This window comes from Mixophyes fleayi, chromosome 7 (genome assembly GCF_038048845.1).
Source record: "Mixophyes fleayi isolate aMixFle1 chromosome 7, aMixFle1.hap1, whole genome shotgun sequence".
NCBI lineage: Eukaryota > Metazoa > Chordata > Amphibia > Anura > Limnodynastidae > Mixophyes > Mixophyes fleayi.
In genome coordinates, this window is record NC_134408.1 from 93,355,333 (window position 1) to 93,374,003 (window position 18,671).

General features: G+C 40.4%; 1 protein-coding gene across 3 annotated transcripts in view; it reads left to right on the plus strand.

The window, feature by feature from the left end:
• The first annotated feature begins 7,673 nt into the window (after positions 1-7,673).
• LOC142097889 (caspase-8-like) overlaps positions 7,674-18,671 on the plus strand; it is a 35,912-nt gene continuing 24,914 nt past the window's right edge. Inside the window, exons 1-4 of one of the 3 annotated variants that reach the window (XM_075180123.1) lie at positions 7,674-7,838; positions 10,461-10,783; positions 17,045-17,141; positions 18,511-18,640. In XM_075180123.1, coding sequence (XP_075036224.1) covers positions 10,482-10,783; positions 17,045-17,141; positions 18,511-18,640 — 529 coding nt within the window. In that variant the 5' untranslated portion in view covers positions 7,674-7,838; positions 10,461-10,481. The remainder of the gene's footprint in view (positions 7,839-10,460; positions 10,784-17,044; positions 17,142-18,510; positions 18,641-18,671) is intronic. The other 2 variants (XM_075180124.1, XM_075180125.1) reach the window with 2 other exon arrangements.

Consider the following 18,671-nt stretch of genomic DNA (forward strand, 5'->3'; position numbering starts at 1 on the left):
GCGCGCTTCCGGGGGGCAACCGAGCGCTCTGCAGCAATAGCAGGCGTCCGTGCGACGGACACAGCACGGGGACGGCGCCTGACACAATCCTTGGGCCGGAGATTCATCAAGGTATAAGACGCAAAATCACTCAATTTCGAGGAGTGAACTTGGCGGGGAAGGGACGTTTTGCAGTAGTCAGTGTACAATAGAGGGCATGCCAAACTCAAGTACACACAGCCACGTCCGAATCAAGCCCTTCGCACGTCAAAGTTACTTACTTCTCTGTCGTATCTCTTGCTCCAGCAATAGTGCTAGTCTTAGTCCTGATCAGTAGTGATGTCAGTCTGATATGCATGCTATAACATATATTTGCAATCACAAGCAACTGTAAAAATTTATTTAATGTTCAGTAGACATTAACATCTAATAAATGTATTTCAAGGAAAAAAAGAAACAGTTTAAAAACTGTTTCATCAGCAGACCTACACCCAATTAAACAAGATGCATATCTTGTGATACATGCCTTGATGAATTTGTGAGTATGCAAAGCCTAAATACCTGCTTATAATACTGAACACGGGTTGCGCTCAGAATACATGCCTTGATGAATCAGACCCCTTATGTGATGGTAAAAAAAAAAAAAGAAAGGTTTCTCATTTTATTTTCTTTCTTTGAGTTATTCAATTAATTTGTAGTGCACTACATATTATTGTAACAAAAAACATTGGCTATATTTATATATTCTTACACAAAATGATATTGCATCTGCATAATTTCTAATAACAATTATCCTTTAAGCGTGTCATTACTAATATTATTTTTACACTGGGCAACACAGTGGTTAGCATTGCTGTCTGACACTGCTTGGGCCATAGTTTTGATTCCAACAAAGGCCCTATGTGTTTTTAGTATGTTCTCCTTGTGCCTGTGTGGGATTCCTCCTCGCACTCCAAGAACATAGTAGTACGTTATCTGTCTGCTGACAAAAATTGGGCCCTAGTTAGTATGCGTGTTTGTGTGGTTGGTGGTTTAGACTGTAAGTTCCAATTTTTATTGAAATCTCGGGATCAGTGCTTTTGTACCCCTATTGCAAAAAAAAAAAAAAAAAAAAGGGCAAACAAACCCCCAAACATCAGACCCACCTCTAACCTGGGATCCACTGAAGCTTTGTTCATGGACTGGAAACTTGTCCACCCTTAAAAAGGAGAGAGCCCATAAGAATCTACCACTCCCCCTAGATCCATGGAAAAGAATCACGTACATGAAAGTGACAAACAAGGCGTAAAAAAAAAAAAATAGTGCTATGTGGATATGGTCCTAAGCTAACGGCCGGGCAATTATAAAAATTATCCCGCCGAGTGAGAAAGCTAGAGCAAAAGGAAGCAATGCAGAAAAAGAAAAGTAAAATAAATGTGCTAAGGTGCCATATAAATCACATGACAGTGCATTATTGACTTATACTTGCCCACTCTCCCGTAATATCCAGGAGACTCCTGAATTCTGGGTAGGTGTCCTGGTATTGCCGGGAGAGCAAGCCATTCTGCCGCATCCTGCCCACTTTCTAGTGAAATGGGCAGGATAGGAACCTCCATTACGCAACTTGTGGTGAAATGCATCATTTTGTCCCCGACCCTAGTGGCAAAATGACGCTTTTGCATCATTGCATCACGGGGACGAGGCCAAAATTATGTGATTCACCACACCCCACAATCCTCCATCCTCACACTTCACCTACCTTCTGTAATCTCCCGGAGGGTAAGAGTAAAAAGTTGGTAAGTATGCATTATCTGTGATTCTCCATCACCCCCAGGTCATCTCTCTAGGGGCACATTATCCTGGGCTTTTTCTGTAGTCTCGGCATCCTGGCTAGTGTACCAATGCAACACTACTCCTTCTCTGGAGTGTGGGGCTAGGCAACCCTACAGTGGCGCTCTTAGTGGAGGGGTTTCCAGAAACCAACCTTTCTATAATCATGGAACTTCCCAGTTAGTTTGTATATTAAGTTAACTATAACATATTGACTACAGCCTAGGAAACATTTCAGAACCTCTGCATATGTTTTGATCAACATTGGCCTCAACAATATGGCCACCCTCACTTTTGTCTCTAGTGTATTATTTTTACAGGTTTATATCTAGTGCTCTAATGTTTGTGTGACATAGAAAATGTAGAAAAGTAGTTGACCTGTTATTGTCTGCAGTCTGATGTGCTGCACTGGGTAAGTATCTATAACACTAATTTTAATAGTTTTTAGTTGAATTGGGTGTGAGGAGATTAATATTAGTTTTGTAGAGTAATGTTAATTTGGTTAGATGGTCAGATTTATTTAAATTAGTGTTCACGGTAATGTACAGCTTACTTTATGTATCATTCTTTTTTTTTTTTAACTATTTATTTTTGAAAAAAAAAGCATTAATATACATACAAGAATCAGCAATTAGTACATTGCAGGAGTACAAAGAAGATAAGTAAAGAGAATAATAAAAAATTAATAAATAAAACATAGATGATAATACTAAGGAAGATATCCACATAGCAAATATCAAAACCAACAACGGATTGTCATAGAGCAAACAAGTAAGTAAACATTTGTGGCACTAATTATTCAAAACTTTATGACTTTTTAATAACATGGGGTGGGAAGAGGGGTGGAGAGGGGGGTATTGGGGGACACTGGTCGTCGCCTAAGGAGAGAGAGAGAAAGAGAGAGAGAGAGAGAGAAAAAATAAAGAGTAGAAGGGAATACTACCCCAATACTCGGGTCAGGAGTAGGGGCAAATTCAAGAAACAGACCACTTATGAGCTGTTCGCCTAGCAGGGGCCATTGGGAATTCACATAAGAAAAAGAAGCTGGTATAGGTGTTGAGGGACTATAAGTAAAGCCAAGGAGCCCAAACCTGGTGGAATTTATCATCCTTATCATGTAAATGGGCAGTAAACCAGATATAGGAGCGTAAGGACGCCATAGTGGGGGGCTCAACTTGTTTCCATGACTTAGTCACTATACATCTTGCTGCAGCAAGAATATGGGAAGCTAATTTCGCAGACTGTCTATCGTCATCAATCAGGGGATAACAGAGGAGAAAGGCCCTAACTCGGTCCCAAAAAGAGGAAATTTTAGGGCAGGCCCACCAGATATGTAAAAAAGATCCCATCTGACCACAACCCTGCCAACATAACGGAGAACTGGAGGGGAACATTTTAGTAAGTTTATCTGGGGTGTAATACCACCTATAGATTATTTTATATGCGTTCACCTTGACCAAGGTGGAAATGGAGCTGGCGGCAACCTGTTCCCTTATAATCTCCCAGTAATCCTCCTCCAGGGGGGGCCCAGATCCCTCTCCCACTCCCTCTCATGTCTACCGCCGGGAGGAAAAAGTACATTGAGAATCAAGCTATAATAATGGAATCGTGCCTCTATGCAGGGGTGAGGAGAGACATAAGGTTTCAAAGGGGGAAATAGGAAAGGGGGAAGGAGGACCCCCGAGGAGAGAGTCCACAAAGTGCTGCAACTGAAAATATTCGTAGAATTTAGGATGGACATTAGGATACCTACAACACAGATAATCCCAGGAGACAAAGGCAACCTGAAATATTAGATCTCCAGCAAATCGGACACCTGCATTAGACCAGGCATTAAAGAAAGCTGAGGAGAGTCCAGGAGGAAAGGCAGAATTACCCCAAAGAGGTAGAATAGGGGGAGAAAGAATCGGGACATTGAGATGGGGCCGGCAGGTCTTCCAGACCGCACCTGAGAATTATAAAGTGGGGCATCAACAGGTAAGGAGCGATCTAACTTGTTTTGGGAGACCCCAAATACAAGACGGAATTAGGAATTTAAGATAGGCGGATTCAATGTCAACCCATGACAGCGCCGCGTGGGGGGGGGGGGGGGGGCAGAGGATGCTAAAATCTGACTCAAGTGAGCCGCCCAATAATATATTTTTAAATCCGGGAAGCCACATTTGGTGAGTCTCTTTGATCCTGGGAGACCTGCCGTTCCAGACAAATCTAGAAAGACATTTTTGGATAGAAGATAGTTCTGAAAGGGGGACTCTAACAGGAAGGGTCTGAAAATAATAAAGTAGCTTAGGGAGAAGGTTCATCTTGACAGAAATTATCCTGCCCAGCCACGAGATAATCAATGAGCGCCAGGAGAAAAGTTCTGACTTGATTTTAGCAAACAGGCCCGGAGAGTTCTCCCGGTATAGGGAGTCGTAGGAGTCGGTGATAAAAATACCTAAGTATTTGATTTTCTTTTTTTGCCAGCGAAAGTTAAAGTGGGAGGTGAGTACCAGCCTCTCCTGGTTGGAAATATTGAGCAGAAGGGCTTCTGATTTAGCAATATTAATCTTATAACCAGAAAGGTGCCCGTAATGGTGTAAAATGTTGAAGAGTCCGGGGAGTAATTTCCCTGGCTGCTGGAGAGTCAAAAGGACATCATCCGCGAAGAGAGAGAGCTTACTCTCCAAGTCCCCCGTCAGCACACCCTCTATATCAGGACAGGCTCGGATGGAAGCAGCAAGAGCCTCTGTGACGAGGGCAAAGATGAGAGGGGAGAGAGGACAACCCCGGCGGGTGCCATTGGAAGTGGAAATAAGGTCAGAAGAAGAGCCGTTGATCATGAATCTCGCAGAAGGTCGAGAATACAAGGCCTGAATCCCAGTAAGGAAGCTACCTGAGATTCCAAATGCTGACAAAGATCGGGACATAAAGCTCCAAGAGATCCTGTCGAAAGCCTTCTCAGCGTCGAGAGAGAGAATGATAGCCGGAACCTTCCTGGTATTAATGATATTAATCAGATCCACAGTTCTCCTGGTGTTATCTCTGGCCTGACGGCCCGGGATAAAGCCAACCTGGTAATAATGTACAAGGGAGGGAAGGGCCAAATCTATTAGCCAAGATTTTAGCATATAATTTAACATCTGTATTAAGCGGGGAGATAGGGCGATAACTGGCACAGTCGTAGACATCTTTACGCTCTTTATGGATAACGGAGATCCGAGCCTCTATCATTCTTTTTTATGTAACATTTTATAACATTTATATATATTTTACTGTTCTTATTCTAGTTTTCATATATGAATACAGCACTACTGCCTAAATTCTGTTTTGTATGTAATTCTGAATTGTTTTGCTCTGCTGAATGTATGGATACTGCACTGTACCACTTCTCTTTATGTCATTTCCATGCTATACATATATACACTGCACATTACCACTTGTACTTGTCACATTTATGCTGTACATGTGGACACTCATAATACCACCTCACGTAATGCAATTCTTTTGCTGTACATTTGGACACTGCACAGTACCACTTCTTTTTATGTCATTTTCATGCTGTACATTTGGGGAAATGTAAAGTCTCCCCAGCCTATACAACGCCAAAAGTCTTGGAAGTCTGGTGGTGGACATATATAATTTTCAGAAAACCTTAAATAAAATCGGCAAGTGGAAACAGTGGCAAACATCTCTCAGTAGTTGGTTCTGCACCAGATGTTATTAGATTACATCTAGTACTCTGTGGGCCTGAGTCCTTAAGGAGAGCCAGGGCTGGATTAACCTGAGGTCTAACTGGGCTATAGCCCAGGGGCCTCAGGCATCCAGGGGGCCCTTGAAAGTGCTCAGCAGCAGTATTGACCGGTGCAGGTGCGGTTGGCGACCTCGGGCCAATCAATGCTACTAAGCCTGTCACTGTAGTCCTTCCCCGGCGCTCAGTAATCTCTTTACTGAGAAGATCTCGTGAAAGTGAGACTATGAGTTTCACTCTCACGAGATCTCTTCAGTATGGAGCTTACAGCGTGCCGCGGAAAGACTGCAGTGACAGGAGAAGGAGGTAAGCCCAGGGGCCTCCATTCCCTTAATCCGGCCATGAGGAGAGCAAAGCAAAAAAAGGAGTAAATTTGGTCCTGGGCAAACCATGTTACAATGCAAGGGCTACAAATTAGTTTATTATTTTGCATAAGGTGGTTTTTCATGTAGCACACAAATACTTGATAGCTTTATTTTTACACTGAAAATGAAAGATGATCTAGGTCTTCTGGGACATGCCCGATCACAACTATAAATCTGTCCCCACATTTTGAATTTATCTCCCCCTCCAATTCAACATGGTTTTGCCAATCTGCAAAGTTAAGTCTCTGAGTCATTAAGTCTCCTTAATGACTCGGGCCCTGTGACTTAACCAAATGTCTTGTTTACAGTCAAACAATTTAACTACAAAAAAGTGTCTGTTGCCCTTTTATTGCAGCAAGTTTAATTTTGATTTTGTTTTGTTCTATAATCAAACATTTGGAAATCCCCCTCTAGAAATCCTACATTTGCCCCTGTCTTAATATGAGCAGATTTAATTAATTTATTTATTTTAAAGCCCGGGAACATTGCTTTCATGCCCTAATGTGCCAAAAAAGGTGCAAAATCCTAAAAAAGTGCACAAAGGGGTACAGAACATGGCGCTCTTCTAAACAGGAAGGGCCCTAGTCCCTGACCCTAAAACCAAAAGTTCCCTTACAGAGCAGAGGTCATTTGCCTCTGGGATCTACCAAAGCTTCACCCAGGGCAGGACAAACTTGCCCATCACCTGGAAGGGAGGGGATTGGTTGGTTCAGGTGGGCTGGAACATCAGGGCCACAAAGCCCCCCCTTAGATCTTCGGGGATAACAGAGCCAATAAGGGCCTACCCACACCCCTAGAATCTGTGAAACTAAAAAAACACAAAAGTGAAAGTGACATACAAAAAGTGTTATAAGTAAAAAATAAAAAAGTGCTGAGTGATTATGGCCCCAGCCTGATGGCTGGAATATTTTAAAAATGTTCTCACCCAGTCAAAAGGCTATGGCAAAAATGAATAAAAGGCGGTCCATAAAAGAAAGTGGTCTAATGCGCAGGTGCCAATAAAAATATATGTTTTAATGTGCATGACCTGTGATTTATGGCACCCCCAGGTTGCCACTCCGGCGGCTATTATACAAATTTTAGGCAAGTGCGTAAAAGAAAGTGGTTTAATGTTCAAGGTGCCATCAAAATCACATGTTTAAGGTGAACCAGTGATTTATGACACCCCTCGGTCGCCACTCCGGGAGCACATTAGTCCCGAGCTTTAAACGCAGCCTTCCAGCCCTCTGGCCAAAGAACCAAGCACATCTCTGCCACAACTGCACTTGATCTTAGCCAAAAGGCCAAAAAGTGAAAAGATCCAATGGGACAGAGACTGATTAAATATCTCTGTATAGTGCTGCATGAGATAGTGACACTACATAAGTAAAAATTAATAAATATAGAATACTTGAAATTAATTTTATAAGTCTCCCTTTTCTTACACATTTGTGAAGTTCAGTTTTAACTTTACTATATTTGTTTCTAATAATATTTTTACTGAAGCTAAATCGTGACATTACAATGGATAATAGGTGATACCTTCAACTTGTACTGTACATATAAAGGATATTAACATTATAATACAACAAACGTGGACTTGTTATTTGTTAACTACTGCAAACATTTACAGTAGTTCACAATATCTGCTTAATAATAGCACACAATCATTTTTTTTCTATTTTTAAACAATATACTACAATACATTTCGCTTACGCTAACTATCCTGAAGTTGTTTCTTTCACTTTGTTACTTCTAGGAAGTGACATATGTACAGGGTGCAGCTGAAGTAAAAATACAGGGGAGGGGCTGTTGTACTTGTCACACCAGTACATTAAGTTCCAGTTTAGGCTTAAGCTTTCGTTGAGGGTGACATGGTCGCTGGAAGAAACTAGACGTTGTGGTTGGAACTCCAAAGTTCTACACTTTTACTGCCGAACCTCCAGTTTTCTGAGCAATATTGTGATTTAGTTTACGTAAGTAACGTATTTTATTCATTAGCAATGAGGAAGTGCGCGCTCGTTGGGAAGACATGTCCGTGCAATACAGTGTCACTAGCACCCTCCTTTTTATCATAGAGTTACCTAGGACGGGGAAAAGACAACTTGCCACGGCTAAACTACGTCAATACAAACAAATAGCTCAATACACCTGGTAACTGAAGAAATAAGAGTATAATGTATTTTACCAGTCTTCTTTACGTAATAGGAGAGATGGCATATTTTAGTTGTTGCCATGCCTGTACCCTCATTATGTCTTCTGGTGGTAGAATTTAAAATACGTTGTGGGCCAACAAATAATAGATAAAATAATATTAGCCTAAAACTATATACGTAACTATAGAATTGGCAATACAAATTGTAGTAATACAATATACAGTTGGATTGTAAGTAGTTATTGTGTCTCCTGCCCTTTGCCCTACTTCTGTCTCATCTGTTATTGTTTGAAAAGATCACTAAAATGCTGATTATGCCAAAACGTAACACCAATATGTTAGTAAATAAGGATTAATAAGTGTGATTACATTTGTCAAGTATTAGTATATTCATGTTCCATACTGTACCTCTGAACAATTAAAATGGCCTAAGAGTAGGGGTGATTTTCAATGGGAGGGTGGGGTGTGCAGCAGGGTGACATGGGTTTTCTCCAGATACTCCAGGTTCCTCCCACACTCCAAAAACATACAGGTAGGTTAATTGGCTATTGACAAAATTAACTCTATGTGTGTAGTAGGGAATCTAGACTTTTTGTAAGCTCCATTGGGGGCGACAGGGACTAATGTGAATGACATTCTCTGTACAGAATTGGTGGCACTGTATAAATATAGTGACTGGTTGTGTGATACACATACCATTTGTACACACAGAAGACATTTTAGGTGAACAAAACACGCACCACCAGTTATGTAATTTCCTAGCTTTGCTGCTTGCTCTCTCCATGAAGAATACTGCCTAGTAATATGAATATATGACACCAACAGCATTTTTGAATGCTGTTCAGTGGGTGAAGGTTAGTTTGTCAGGGACAAAGGGTATAATGCAACTAAAGTGGTCAATTTATGAATTCTTGTTTTTAGTTAAAGAACAGCTAGCATTTAGATTACTAGGAGAGGAACACATACTTACTATATATTTGCAAACTCATTTGCTTCTGAATATCTTAAGGTTTTGGTATGAAGGACCCGTGAGCTGCTCCTGTATGGTGTGAGCTGTGCCTGGTGGGCCTCTAACCACACACTCTTTATCATCATCTATTTATATAGCACCACTAATTCCTCAGCGCTGTCAAAATTCCCTAACACAGGCGCACACAAACAGACTAGGGTCAATTTGATAGCAGCCAATTAACCTACTAGTATGTTTTTGGAGTGTTGGAGATAACCAGACCACCTGGGGGTAACCCACGCAAGCATGGAGAGAACATACAAACTCCACACAGATAAGGCCATGACCCCAGTGCTGTGAGGCAGAAGTGCTAACCACACATTAAGACTATGCAGTGTTGCAACTTAACATCACTAGTGATGAGTAATCAACCAGTCAGAGCTCACATTATGTTTCTGTCCCTATGGAAGTCAGTCAGTAGCAAATGTCTATGCAAACAGAATGGAATTTTCTAGTGTACTCCTGGGATTTGCAGTCAAAAGAGGTCCAACTGCTCTCACAACATTTATTTTCCTTACCTCTATCATATCCCTGTAATGCTTTGCAATACACAAGAGTAAATTTCACAACTGTTAAAAGCCTTAAGAAAATCATATTAAAAATTGCACATACTTAAGGAAACCTATTTATGATGATAGCAAAATATGAAAATTTGCACTGCGCATGCCCACAAAGAGAATGCACACATATGCGAGAATGCAGAGATGCTTGCTACTGACACTTGCGTATCCTTACCACTGATGAGGCAGAAGGGGGGAGTAAAAATGCAGCTCGAGCGACAGAAAGATGCTACTGTCACTAGGCGTATCGGCTGCGGGTGCCTGAGGGCTGGTGCACAGATCCTTGCTGCAGATGATGATCATCAGTACAACAGACCTTCACAGTGTGTAAAAAAAAAAAAAAAAAGTGTGAAATAAATAATAAAACAAATAGTATGAATTCTCTAGGGAATTTAGCTTTGTGCTGTACGGGCTAGGGCTGAGTGACATGCTGCGGGTTTCCCTGTTATAGGGGGGAAATCAGTTAGTAGCAAAGTCCTGTTGGAGCCTCGCGTGATGAATCTTTATTTATGTATGGAGCTTCTATTTATTTCACTATTTAATTCATTTCAATGGGGTCTTCTGATTGTAGCTCACCCTGGAACCATGGAAATCCCATTTAAATGAATGGAGTATAGAATGTTTTTTTAAAAACTCCATGGAAACACGTTCAGTGCATTTGAATCATGGACATACTGCATGTACAGACGCATAGCATTTATAGGAGTTTTAAAGTGTGGTTTGTAGTTGCCTAAATATACAACAACAAATCAACTGAGATACATTCATATATTTATTTATTTTATATTTATACATATTTTTGTTTAATTTTGCTAAAAGAGTTAACTTTTCATAGTGTCTTCCCTCTGACCATCTCATTTTCACTTTGTTTTAGGAAGGCTCTGCACATTGTAACATGCAGATGGATTTTAGTGAGCTTCTTTTTAAGATTGATTCCAGTCTTACCCAAGAAGATTTAGAGTGCTTGAAATTCCTTTGCGTGGATTTACTTCCAAACAAGAAACTGGTATCAATAAAGTCAAATCTAGACCTCTTCGTTGAACTTGAAAAATGCAGTCTCATTACTGAAAATAATAATTTTCTTCTGGCTGAGTTACTCTATATCATAGGACAGCATAGCCTCCTCAAATTGCTAAACACCAACCGACATAGCATGCAAGAAGCCTTAAAAACGAAAGGATTAATAACTTTGTATAGGTAAGTTTTTAATTTTCTCCAAATATTGTTCATGGGCCCAATTGTTGTCAATAGAACATACAGAGAAGCAAGAACTAGTCCCATAAATTCAGATTATTTGAAAAATGTATACAGATGCATATGTGGCAAGGAAGAAATTAACATTCTTTATTCATGGAACATACATTGACTCTTCAAGAAAACGCGTCCCATTGTATTAAGTTTGTTTCCCAAACCATAGTAATGAAATTCTGCAATACCTTTTTTTGCCTCCAGAAAGCATGGCCTGTAATTGTACACAGTACAAGCATGCTGTCTAGTGATGGGTAGTTCACAAATGATTAGTTCAAATGAACTAATCTTCAAAGTGAACTAAATCATTTAGTTCATAGCTCTGACAAAGATTAGTTCACCAGGAACTAAAACAAGTGGGAGGAGTTAGAGATAAAGCGCGAGCAGCTCCAGCAGCCTCACTCACTGTCTCATTCACGCTGGCTCTTTTGTTTCTATTCAGCTCTCTCATTTAATACTCATGAGTCAGTACCTCTAAACTACCAAAGGTGGCACTGCTGTGCTCAGACATTGTGTGAGACTCTGGAGCTGATCACTGACTATGAGTCATGAGTCATTCTCCTCACTCAGGAGTTCATTAGTTCATCTAGTTCATTTCACTCAGTGACTCATACGAGTCTTCAAATCATTTCACTCTTCAAATCATTCCACTCTTTCGAATCTTTCCACTCTTTCGAATCTTTTCAATCATTCAGATCATTTAGCTCATGAGTCACAGGATACATTCCCTTCCCTGTCAGCTCAAGACACACTGCACTGCTGAGTACTGCATGTTATATACTGTAGTTCTGTTTACTGCACCATATATACAGGGGAGATGTATTAAACCTTCAAGAGAGATAAAGTGGAAGCGTTGCCCATAGCAACTAATCAGTTTCTGTCATTTTATAGACTCTGCTAGATAAATGACAGAAGCTGATTAGTCGTAATTGCCAACATTATGTTGTTTACGTCTGGGAGTTCCTGGAGCGGGGTATTGGCGTAGGGGGCTGGTTTCTATAGTTAGACAGCAGCATTATGAGCCTTCAATAATAAAGCACTCATTGGGGATTGGCATCTCTGTGCTGCTACTGGTTGGAATTAGGAGAGACATAAGAGACATGAAACATGAACCAGTCACTGTAAACAGTAACCATAGTTGTCCTTCACCATTTATCATAACTGAGCGTCCGTCCTCAGCTGGTTAGAGGGGGCTTTTGCTTTCGTGCTGCACAGTCACTCTTGTTGCTATCTGTCAGTTTGGAGTAACTGCATAACTCAGTGTTTTCCTTTGGTGTTGTGCTAACTGCTGGAAATAAGCCATGTGAGATCTTCCTCATGTTCGGTGGCAGCTACTGTCACCAAGGAAGTAACACTCTTTGGCACCACTGCAGTAATTTCCCACTATCTTCACAAAGTGTTTTAACTTTTACACCGGTGGGAAGATAATTATTTGTGAGGTTAAGCACAGATCTGATCAGCTAAAGGCCCATATATACTGCATATTCCAGTTCCAGGCTGGTCAGGGCAGAGCTGGTGCCTTTATAGAGGGGAGGAGGAACACTATTGAAATAGAGTGCTGTGGTAATTAAGTGGCCCCAGTATTATGGGCAGGGGTCTCAGACACTCCTGCCTGTTATCCCAAAAGAGTAAAAATAAAATATATAAACTTATAAAATTTAAATATATAATATACATACTGGGACCACTGGGATGGCAAACATTCCACAGGGGTTCCATTCTTGTTAATTACCCCATCCACCACAACGTCTTTCACACCTTTATGTGATTCTCCTCCACATTAATAAATGAAAGACCTCCCCTCGCTTTAATGAAAGCAGGAATTACGCAGATCTCTCTGGGGAAGGAAGGAGGGAGACCACATGGTGTAGACTGCATATGCTTCCTTCATCTGATCTGCTGCTGGCGCCTTGTGATCTTCCTGCATTTTGCAGAAGAGGTCGCGTGATGTGGGCTTTGGCTGCTTCAGGCATAGATTAAGATCAAGTTTAGTAGGATTCTCTGTTTAATGACCTGCCAAGGTTCACCCGCTGCACCAGTTCTTATTCAGTAAGAGCTAGGACCCTTGGGGCATTATGCAGAGAAAAGGAACTAAAGAGAATAAAATAGGAAGGAGCTGGGAGCCATCATAGACATAGAGGCACAAGCCTTGTGCTGATCATCCTGGAGCTGTTTTTTCACTATAGCAAGGGGACCTATATACAATTTTAAATTTAATTGGCTAAAATATTCCCCCGAAACCCTTGTTCAACACTTTATTGAATATATATATTAAAAAAAATCCTGGAAAAATGTCCATTAAAAACAACCCACCTGCTCACTACCAACAACCACCATGAAAAAAATCAAAAGACTGATTTCCTTTGGACACACCCCCTTATCGCCAGCCAGTCACCATGGGGCAGTGTGGGAAACAGTTTGTGATTGGTTGATGTTGAAGAGGAGCCCTTGTTCCTATCGGTTATAGTCATTTCACATCTGTTTTTCTTGAGCAGGTGGGTGGTTTTTTATTCAAACTTGGCCTACACAGATTAAGAAAAATAACTAAATTTATATTTAATAAAGTGGTGAAAATGAGCTTTGGTGAGTCAATCTTTAATTGAATAATTTTAACATTATGTGTGTGTTATTTATATTGTACTGTTTTGATATAATGGGTAGGGATCTCTGGGACCCCTGTCCATTATACTGAGACCACCTCCTTAGGTTACAGTCTTGTTAATTACCCTGCTCCCACTGTCAAGGGAAAGGATGAGCCCCTTGTTTGGGTAGTTGGGGACTGGCATGCTGCCCGTTTTTTTCTTTTTACACTGTGCAGAACCTGGTCTGAGTGGTGGTAACTGTCAATCACTTGTATTACAAAAACTTAATGGTTTGGTGATTAGCTTTACACATAGAGAAAGAGTACTGTATGGGCTATAACACATACATAAATAAACATACAATGTATGAAAATAAATGCTAAACCAGCATATACAAACACTATAATATTACAGAGAAATATCAAACTATGTATTCACAAAAAGAGTAAAGGGTTGAGATGTTTAATTTTTTAGATTATAAAATATATTATTAATCTGATCATCAAAACTAAAACCTTAAGGTAATGTCCATGTAGATATGTACATTGGAAAGTCAAAAGTACATGAAAGATTATCGTCTGAGATAGAAGTGATGTTCCTTCTATAGTCACTTTTTGGCAGCTTTTCTTTAAACTGGATTTACTTACAAAAATAGGAATAGTGCACTAGTCTGAGACGGTTTAGAATTTAAGTAATATTGCATCTACTATAAATGATGATACTGAAGTACTAAGATGAGCCTTAGGCTCTAAGCCAGCCTTTGCTGCTTACATGGATCAATCTGGGAGAGCACCTGGTGGATACTAGTAAAAGAAAAAAAAAATGATCGAACTGTGCAATTCTGCATGTTACAGGAAATTAAACTAACAGGTTATACTCAATGTGTAAGGATTTCAGTGTATGCTTTCTTCTGGCCATAATATTGCCTATTTAGCTGCTGAGTGCAGTCCTTGGCTTTTACTGCGCCTGTGCAGACATGTGTGTCCTAATACATCCAAGTATTCTACAACACGCCTATTCGGAAGCACATTAAATTGTCCTTTTTGCGTGGTGCTGCATGGGGCTGATTTAGAGTTATGAGCAAATCCAGCTACTTGGTGTAATTTTCATCTGGAAAAACTATTTTGCGTTGCAGAGGGGAAAATGTAAAATATACAACTTGATTTATAGTTGTGAGAGGGGCTCTGCTTTTTCCGGGTACTTGTATTCTGCCTCATTTGATATCACAGTTATTAAAATCCGGGACTCCATCTACTTCGTACCATCTACATCACACTGCAGGGATTCCTTTCCTCCAGAGCAGCCGGTTGCCTAGTTGCAGCGACTCCGCCTCCCCTTCACATTATGGGGGAACTTTTCAAGGAGCCTCTCTTACAGTGGGAACCTGGTCTCCTACTTCAGCTCCTGCTAGCTATGCTGCCTCTGCAGCGACCCCCTCCCCCCCCCCCCTCACACACACAGCATGGGGGCACTTTACAAGGGGGCTCTACACAGGATCCTTTTTCACAATATATGTGGCTTCCAATCACTTTCACTCACCCCCTCCAAGGGTCTGTCTCTGTCCATACTTTCCTCTTCCAAGCAACTTTACATCTAAAGGCTCTCCCCTGTTGGACCTTTGCTATTGGGAACTCTCCCCCTCTTATCCACACTTGTTCCAGTGAGCATCATGTACTCCTCCATGCTTTCATTAGCACTGGTGCCTCTTCCTGGGGACCCCTGGTGGTGGAGATCCCTCTCTGTCACAGCCCCTTCGCTATGGGGCTTTCTATAATTTGGGGCTGTCTATTCCCCCCCTATAGGGGTCTTTAAATTGTGCCTCACAGCACCTGCCGTGCACTCCCATCACTGGGGACGTGGACTACCCTCCTCCTTTCCAGGTCCTGGCTCACTAATATGGCTGCCAGCAACTGAAAGAGCGGAAAGCTAGAGTCTCCCATAGCCAGGGCTGATAAGCTCTGCCCCTTAATCTCACGATGAGGGAGCGGTCTGCCTCATCCTGAACCCCACTTGCGAGGCCTGCGCCATGTCTCCTGCTGTACATAGTGCAACCTGCACTATGGTAATGCTGGATGTGTTACATTATATGGACCTTTATCAGCTCAGTGGAACACTGAGTTCCAAAATGTGTGAGCTAACATACTTACCACTACAAACATATTATTACATATTTGAATTCAATTCTGTGGAGTTTATTTACAGAGTGCAAACCTTAGATTTGAAATTCATTGTATGTAAATTAAAGCTGCACTATTACCTAGGAAAATATTTTGCTAATGTGCTCTGTAGCTGTTTTACCAGCAGATCTATTAAGCAGTTTTTAAATGGCAGTAGGGGGTGTCGTATGAGCAGGAGAACCAATCACAAGCTGCAATCTTTGTCACAATATTTGATTTTTTTTCTTCACCCCCTTGGTTGTCAATCAGGGTTGTGAGCGAAACAGAGAAACCCCAGGAAAAATTACTGCATAGAAATGCCATTGGGGCTCCAATTAGGGGAACAGGCAGGTTGGTGAACTAATTTTCTAGCTGGTACTGCAGTTTTAAGGTCCAATTTTAGACTCAAGTTCAGTTGCATAAAACAAATTGTGCAAATGCAATTGTTTTTACCCTAGGATGACTATAATATCCAGAAATGTTTGTTTGCTTGTTTCTAGGTAGAGTAGTAGTTTGCAATGGCATATTTGAGGAGTTGGGCTGAATGAGGCCGCCCATTACTGAATATGAAATAGGCACACCAGCACTGCACAATCTTTTAACAAAGTGAGAATATGTAAATGAAGTAAAGCAGTGGGAAGGAGCATTTGTAAGGGCCTTCCTTGTTGTGCATAGGTGCACATGGACATATTCACTCTGCAAAAGGACAAAAGTTCTGAGCTGGTGAAGACTGAGGAATATAGTTACTAAACGGCAGGTTTTAAAAAGTGGAGTTGTTGTCTATGGCAACCAATCAGATTCTAGCTGTCATTTTGTAGAATGTACTAAATAAATGACAGCTAGAATATGACTGGTTGCTATAAGCAACATCTCCCCTTTTTTAAACCTTCAGTTTAGTAAAGATACCCCTGAGTCTCATCCTATACATTTAGTAGGACACATTTTCCTTTTTCCAATCACATTTCAGCGAAGAAGCGCAGTTGTAGGTGCGCTTTGCCCAAGAGTATCGAACACATACTAGTGCCCCCTCTAATAGAAGCAATCGCAGTGTCCCCTCACCCTTATGATTATTATTAATATTATTGAGTGTAGTTTAATGAAAGATTGTTGTAAAGTTTTAGGAGGTGAACTTCTGACATGATGTTTACACTCTTTTTCAGTAGTCCGCTTCAGCTTCTTTGTCCTAGACGCACTTCTAGTTTGCAAAGTCATCTCCCGCGAGTGGTGAGGTGGCATGCACCTTCTTATGTGCTAAGTTGGCCGTCAATGCACACCGCTGCAAAACCAAGGAGTCTGCACATCCAGTGTGTTTCATAACTGAGGCCAGGTAGTGCCTCAAACAAATCCTTACTGGCCATTCTAATGTTTGTATCATGTTACTATCACATTATTCTTTGCATTTTCATAAACCATGTAATGTGTTTTCTATTTTTGTTAAAAAATATACTTTCATTCTTTGTTTAAAATGACAGGCGAATGCTTTTTGAGCTTTATGAAAACATCACCAAGGATGACCTAAAGAATATAATATTTCTCTTGAAACTTCCAAACAAGTACAAGGAAAACAAGGTGAATTTTATAACATACATTTTATTTCACTATTATTTAAAAGTACGGCTGATAGGTCACAGTTTTCAGGCTTACTGAGATAAGCAATTACTTTCTTAAAAAGTACCAACATTAATTTTGGCTAAAGTCTTTAAAGTTAAGTATATTTTAACTTCCCTACTTTTTACATTTTACTATGTATTTTTTTAATTCATCAGAATAAGGCAGCATTTTCCCCAGCACCAATTTCATGGGTGCTCCACCTGGCTGGTTTTACTTACCACCTGGCTCGTGGAGTCCAGCAGAGTCCTATTATAATAGAAAAAAACATTATTTCTCCTATTATAACAGGCACTATGTGAGTACTACAGCCAGCAGTGGGCGTTAGACCACAGACCACCAGTCTGACCAGTCCTGGCAGGTGTGGGCAATAACCTGCAATATTTTTCATTATTATTGTGGCTGCTTCTTAATGCCACCCAGCTGGAAAAATGTTGTGGGAGAACACTAAGGTAAATTATGAAATGAATGAATTCACTAATTTACTAACATTGCAGTTTGGTACAAAATTTGCTTAAATTAAAGTATTCAATTGGTTTTTTGCTTTCATTGCCTAACTAGACATATAAAAGCAAATTACTGATTGGTTGCTGTGTTTCAGTGCACATTAAGCTCCAGTTTGCATTTAATCGCAATGTTAGAAAATTAGCTATTTTACCTTTTTCAGTTTAATAGTGGTCAAATGAGAATCTCAGTGCAAACATTAGAATCCAATTTTGCTTTCCTGCTTCTACTTTTGCTTTGTGTACAATATGTGCAAACCCAAACAGTGCCTACATTTTCCCAGCATGTTCCCTTTTGAGTTGGTTTTCTTCTGGCTCATATCCCATCAATAAACCTTCCCTAAAGTTCTATCTTTTAACTTCTCATTTCATCCAGCATTACATAGGCTGCAGAAGTAAAATGACAAATGGGCTGATTGCACTTATGATCACTTTCATCATCAAACTGAAATCCTCTTAGCTGTATGAAATCCAGTTTGTTTTATCCTCCTAAAATGCCTTTATGCATAAAGGTGAGTGCATACTTACAAATGTGCAAAGCTAAGGGTATTGAGCCACAAACAGATATTTCAGTATTTGTACTGTCCTTCCCATTTGTAAGTGACTTCAATGTCTGTGTAACTATGCACTCATTCTTCTTCAGCAGTTTGCCTCAGAAATTGTTAGCATACAACACTATAGAGTAAGTAGAGGGTCTGATAAACTTTACTGTGAGCCTTATGGCTGTGATTATACATTTTTAGTCTTCTTTTGCCTATTTTTTTCACATTTTAGTTTGTATGACTATGGTTTTTCAGTAAACAAATGGAATGCTTTATATTTTTCAGAACTTTCTTGATATTTTGTGTTATCTGGAGAAGCAAGAAATAATATCTAAGAATAAGTTGGATGTTCTGGAAAATGTATTACTCAATGTTGCACGGGAGCTCACTAGAACTATAAACATATACAAGAAAGGTAGGCATATTTGTATATTACTTCTGATTTG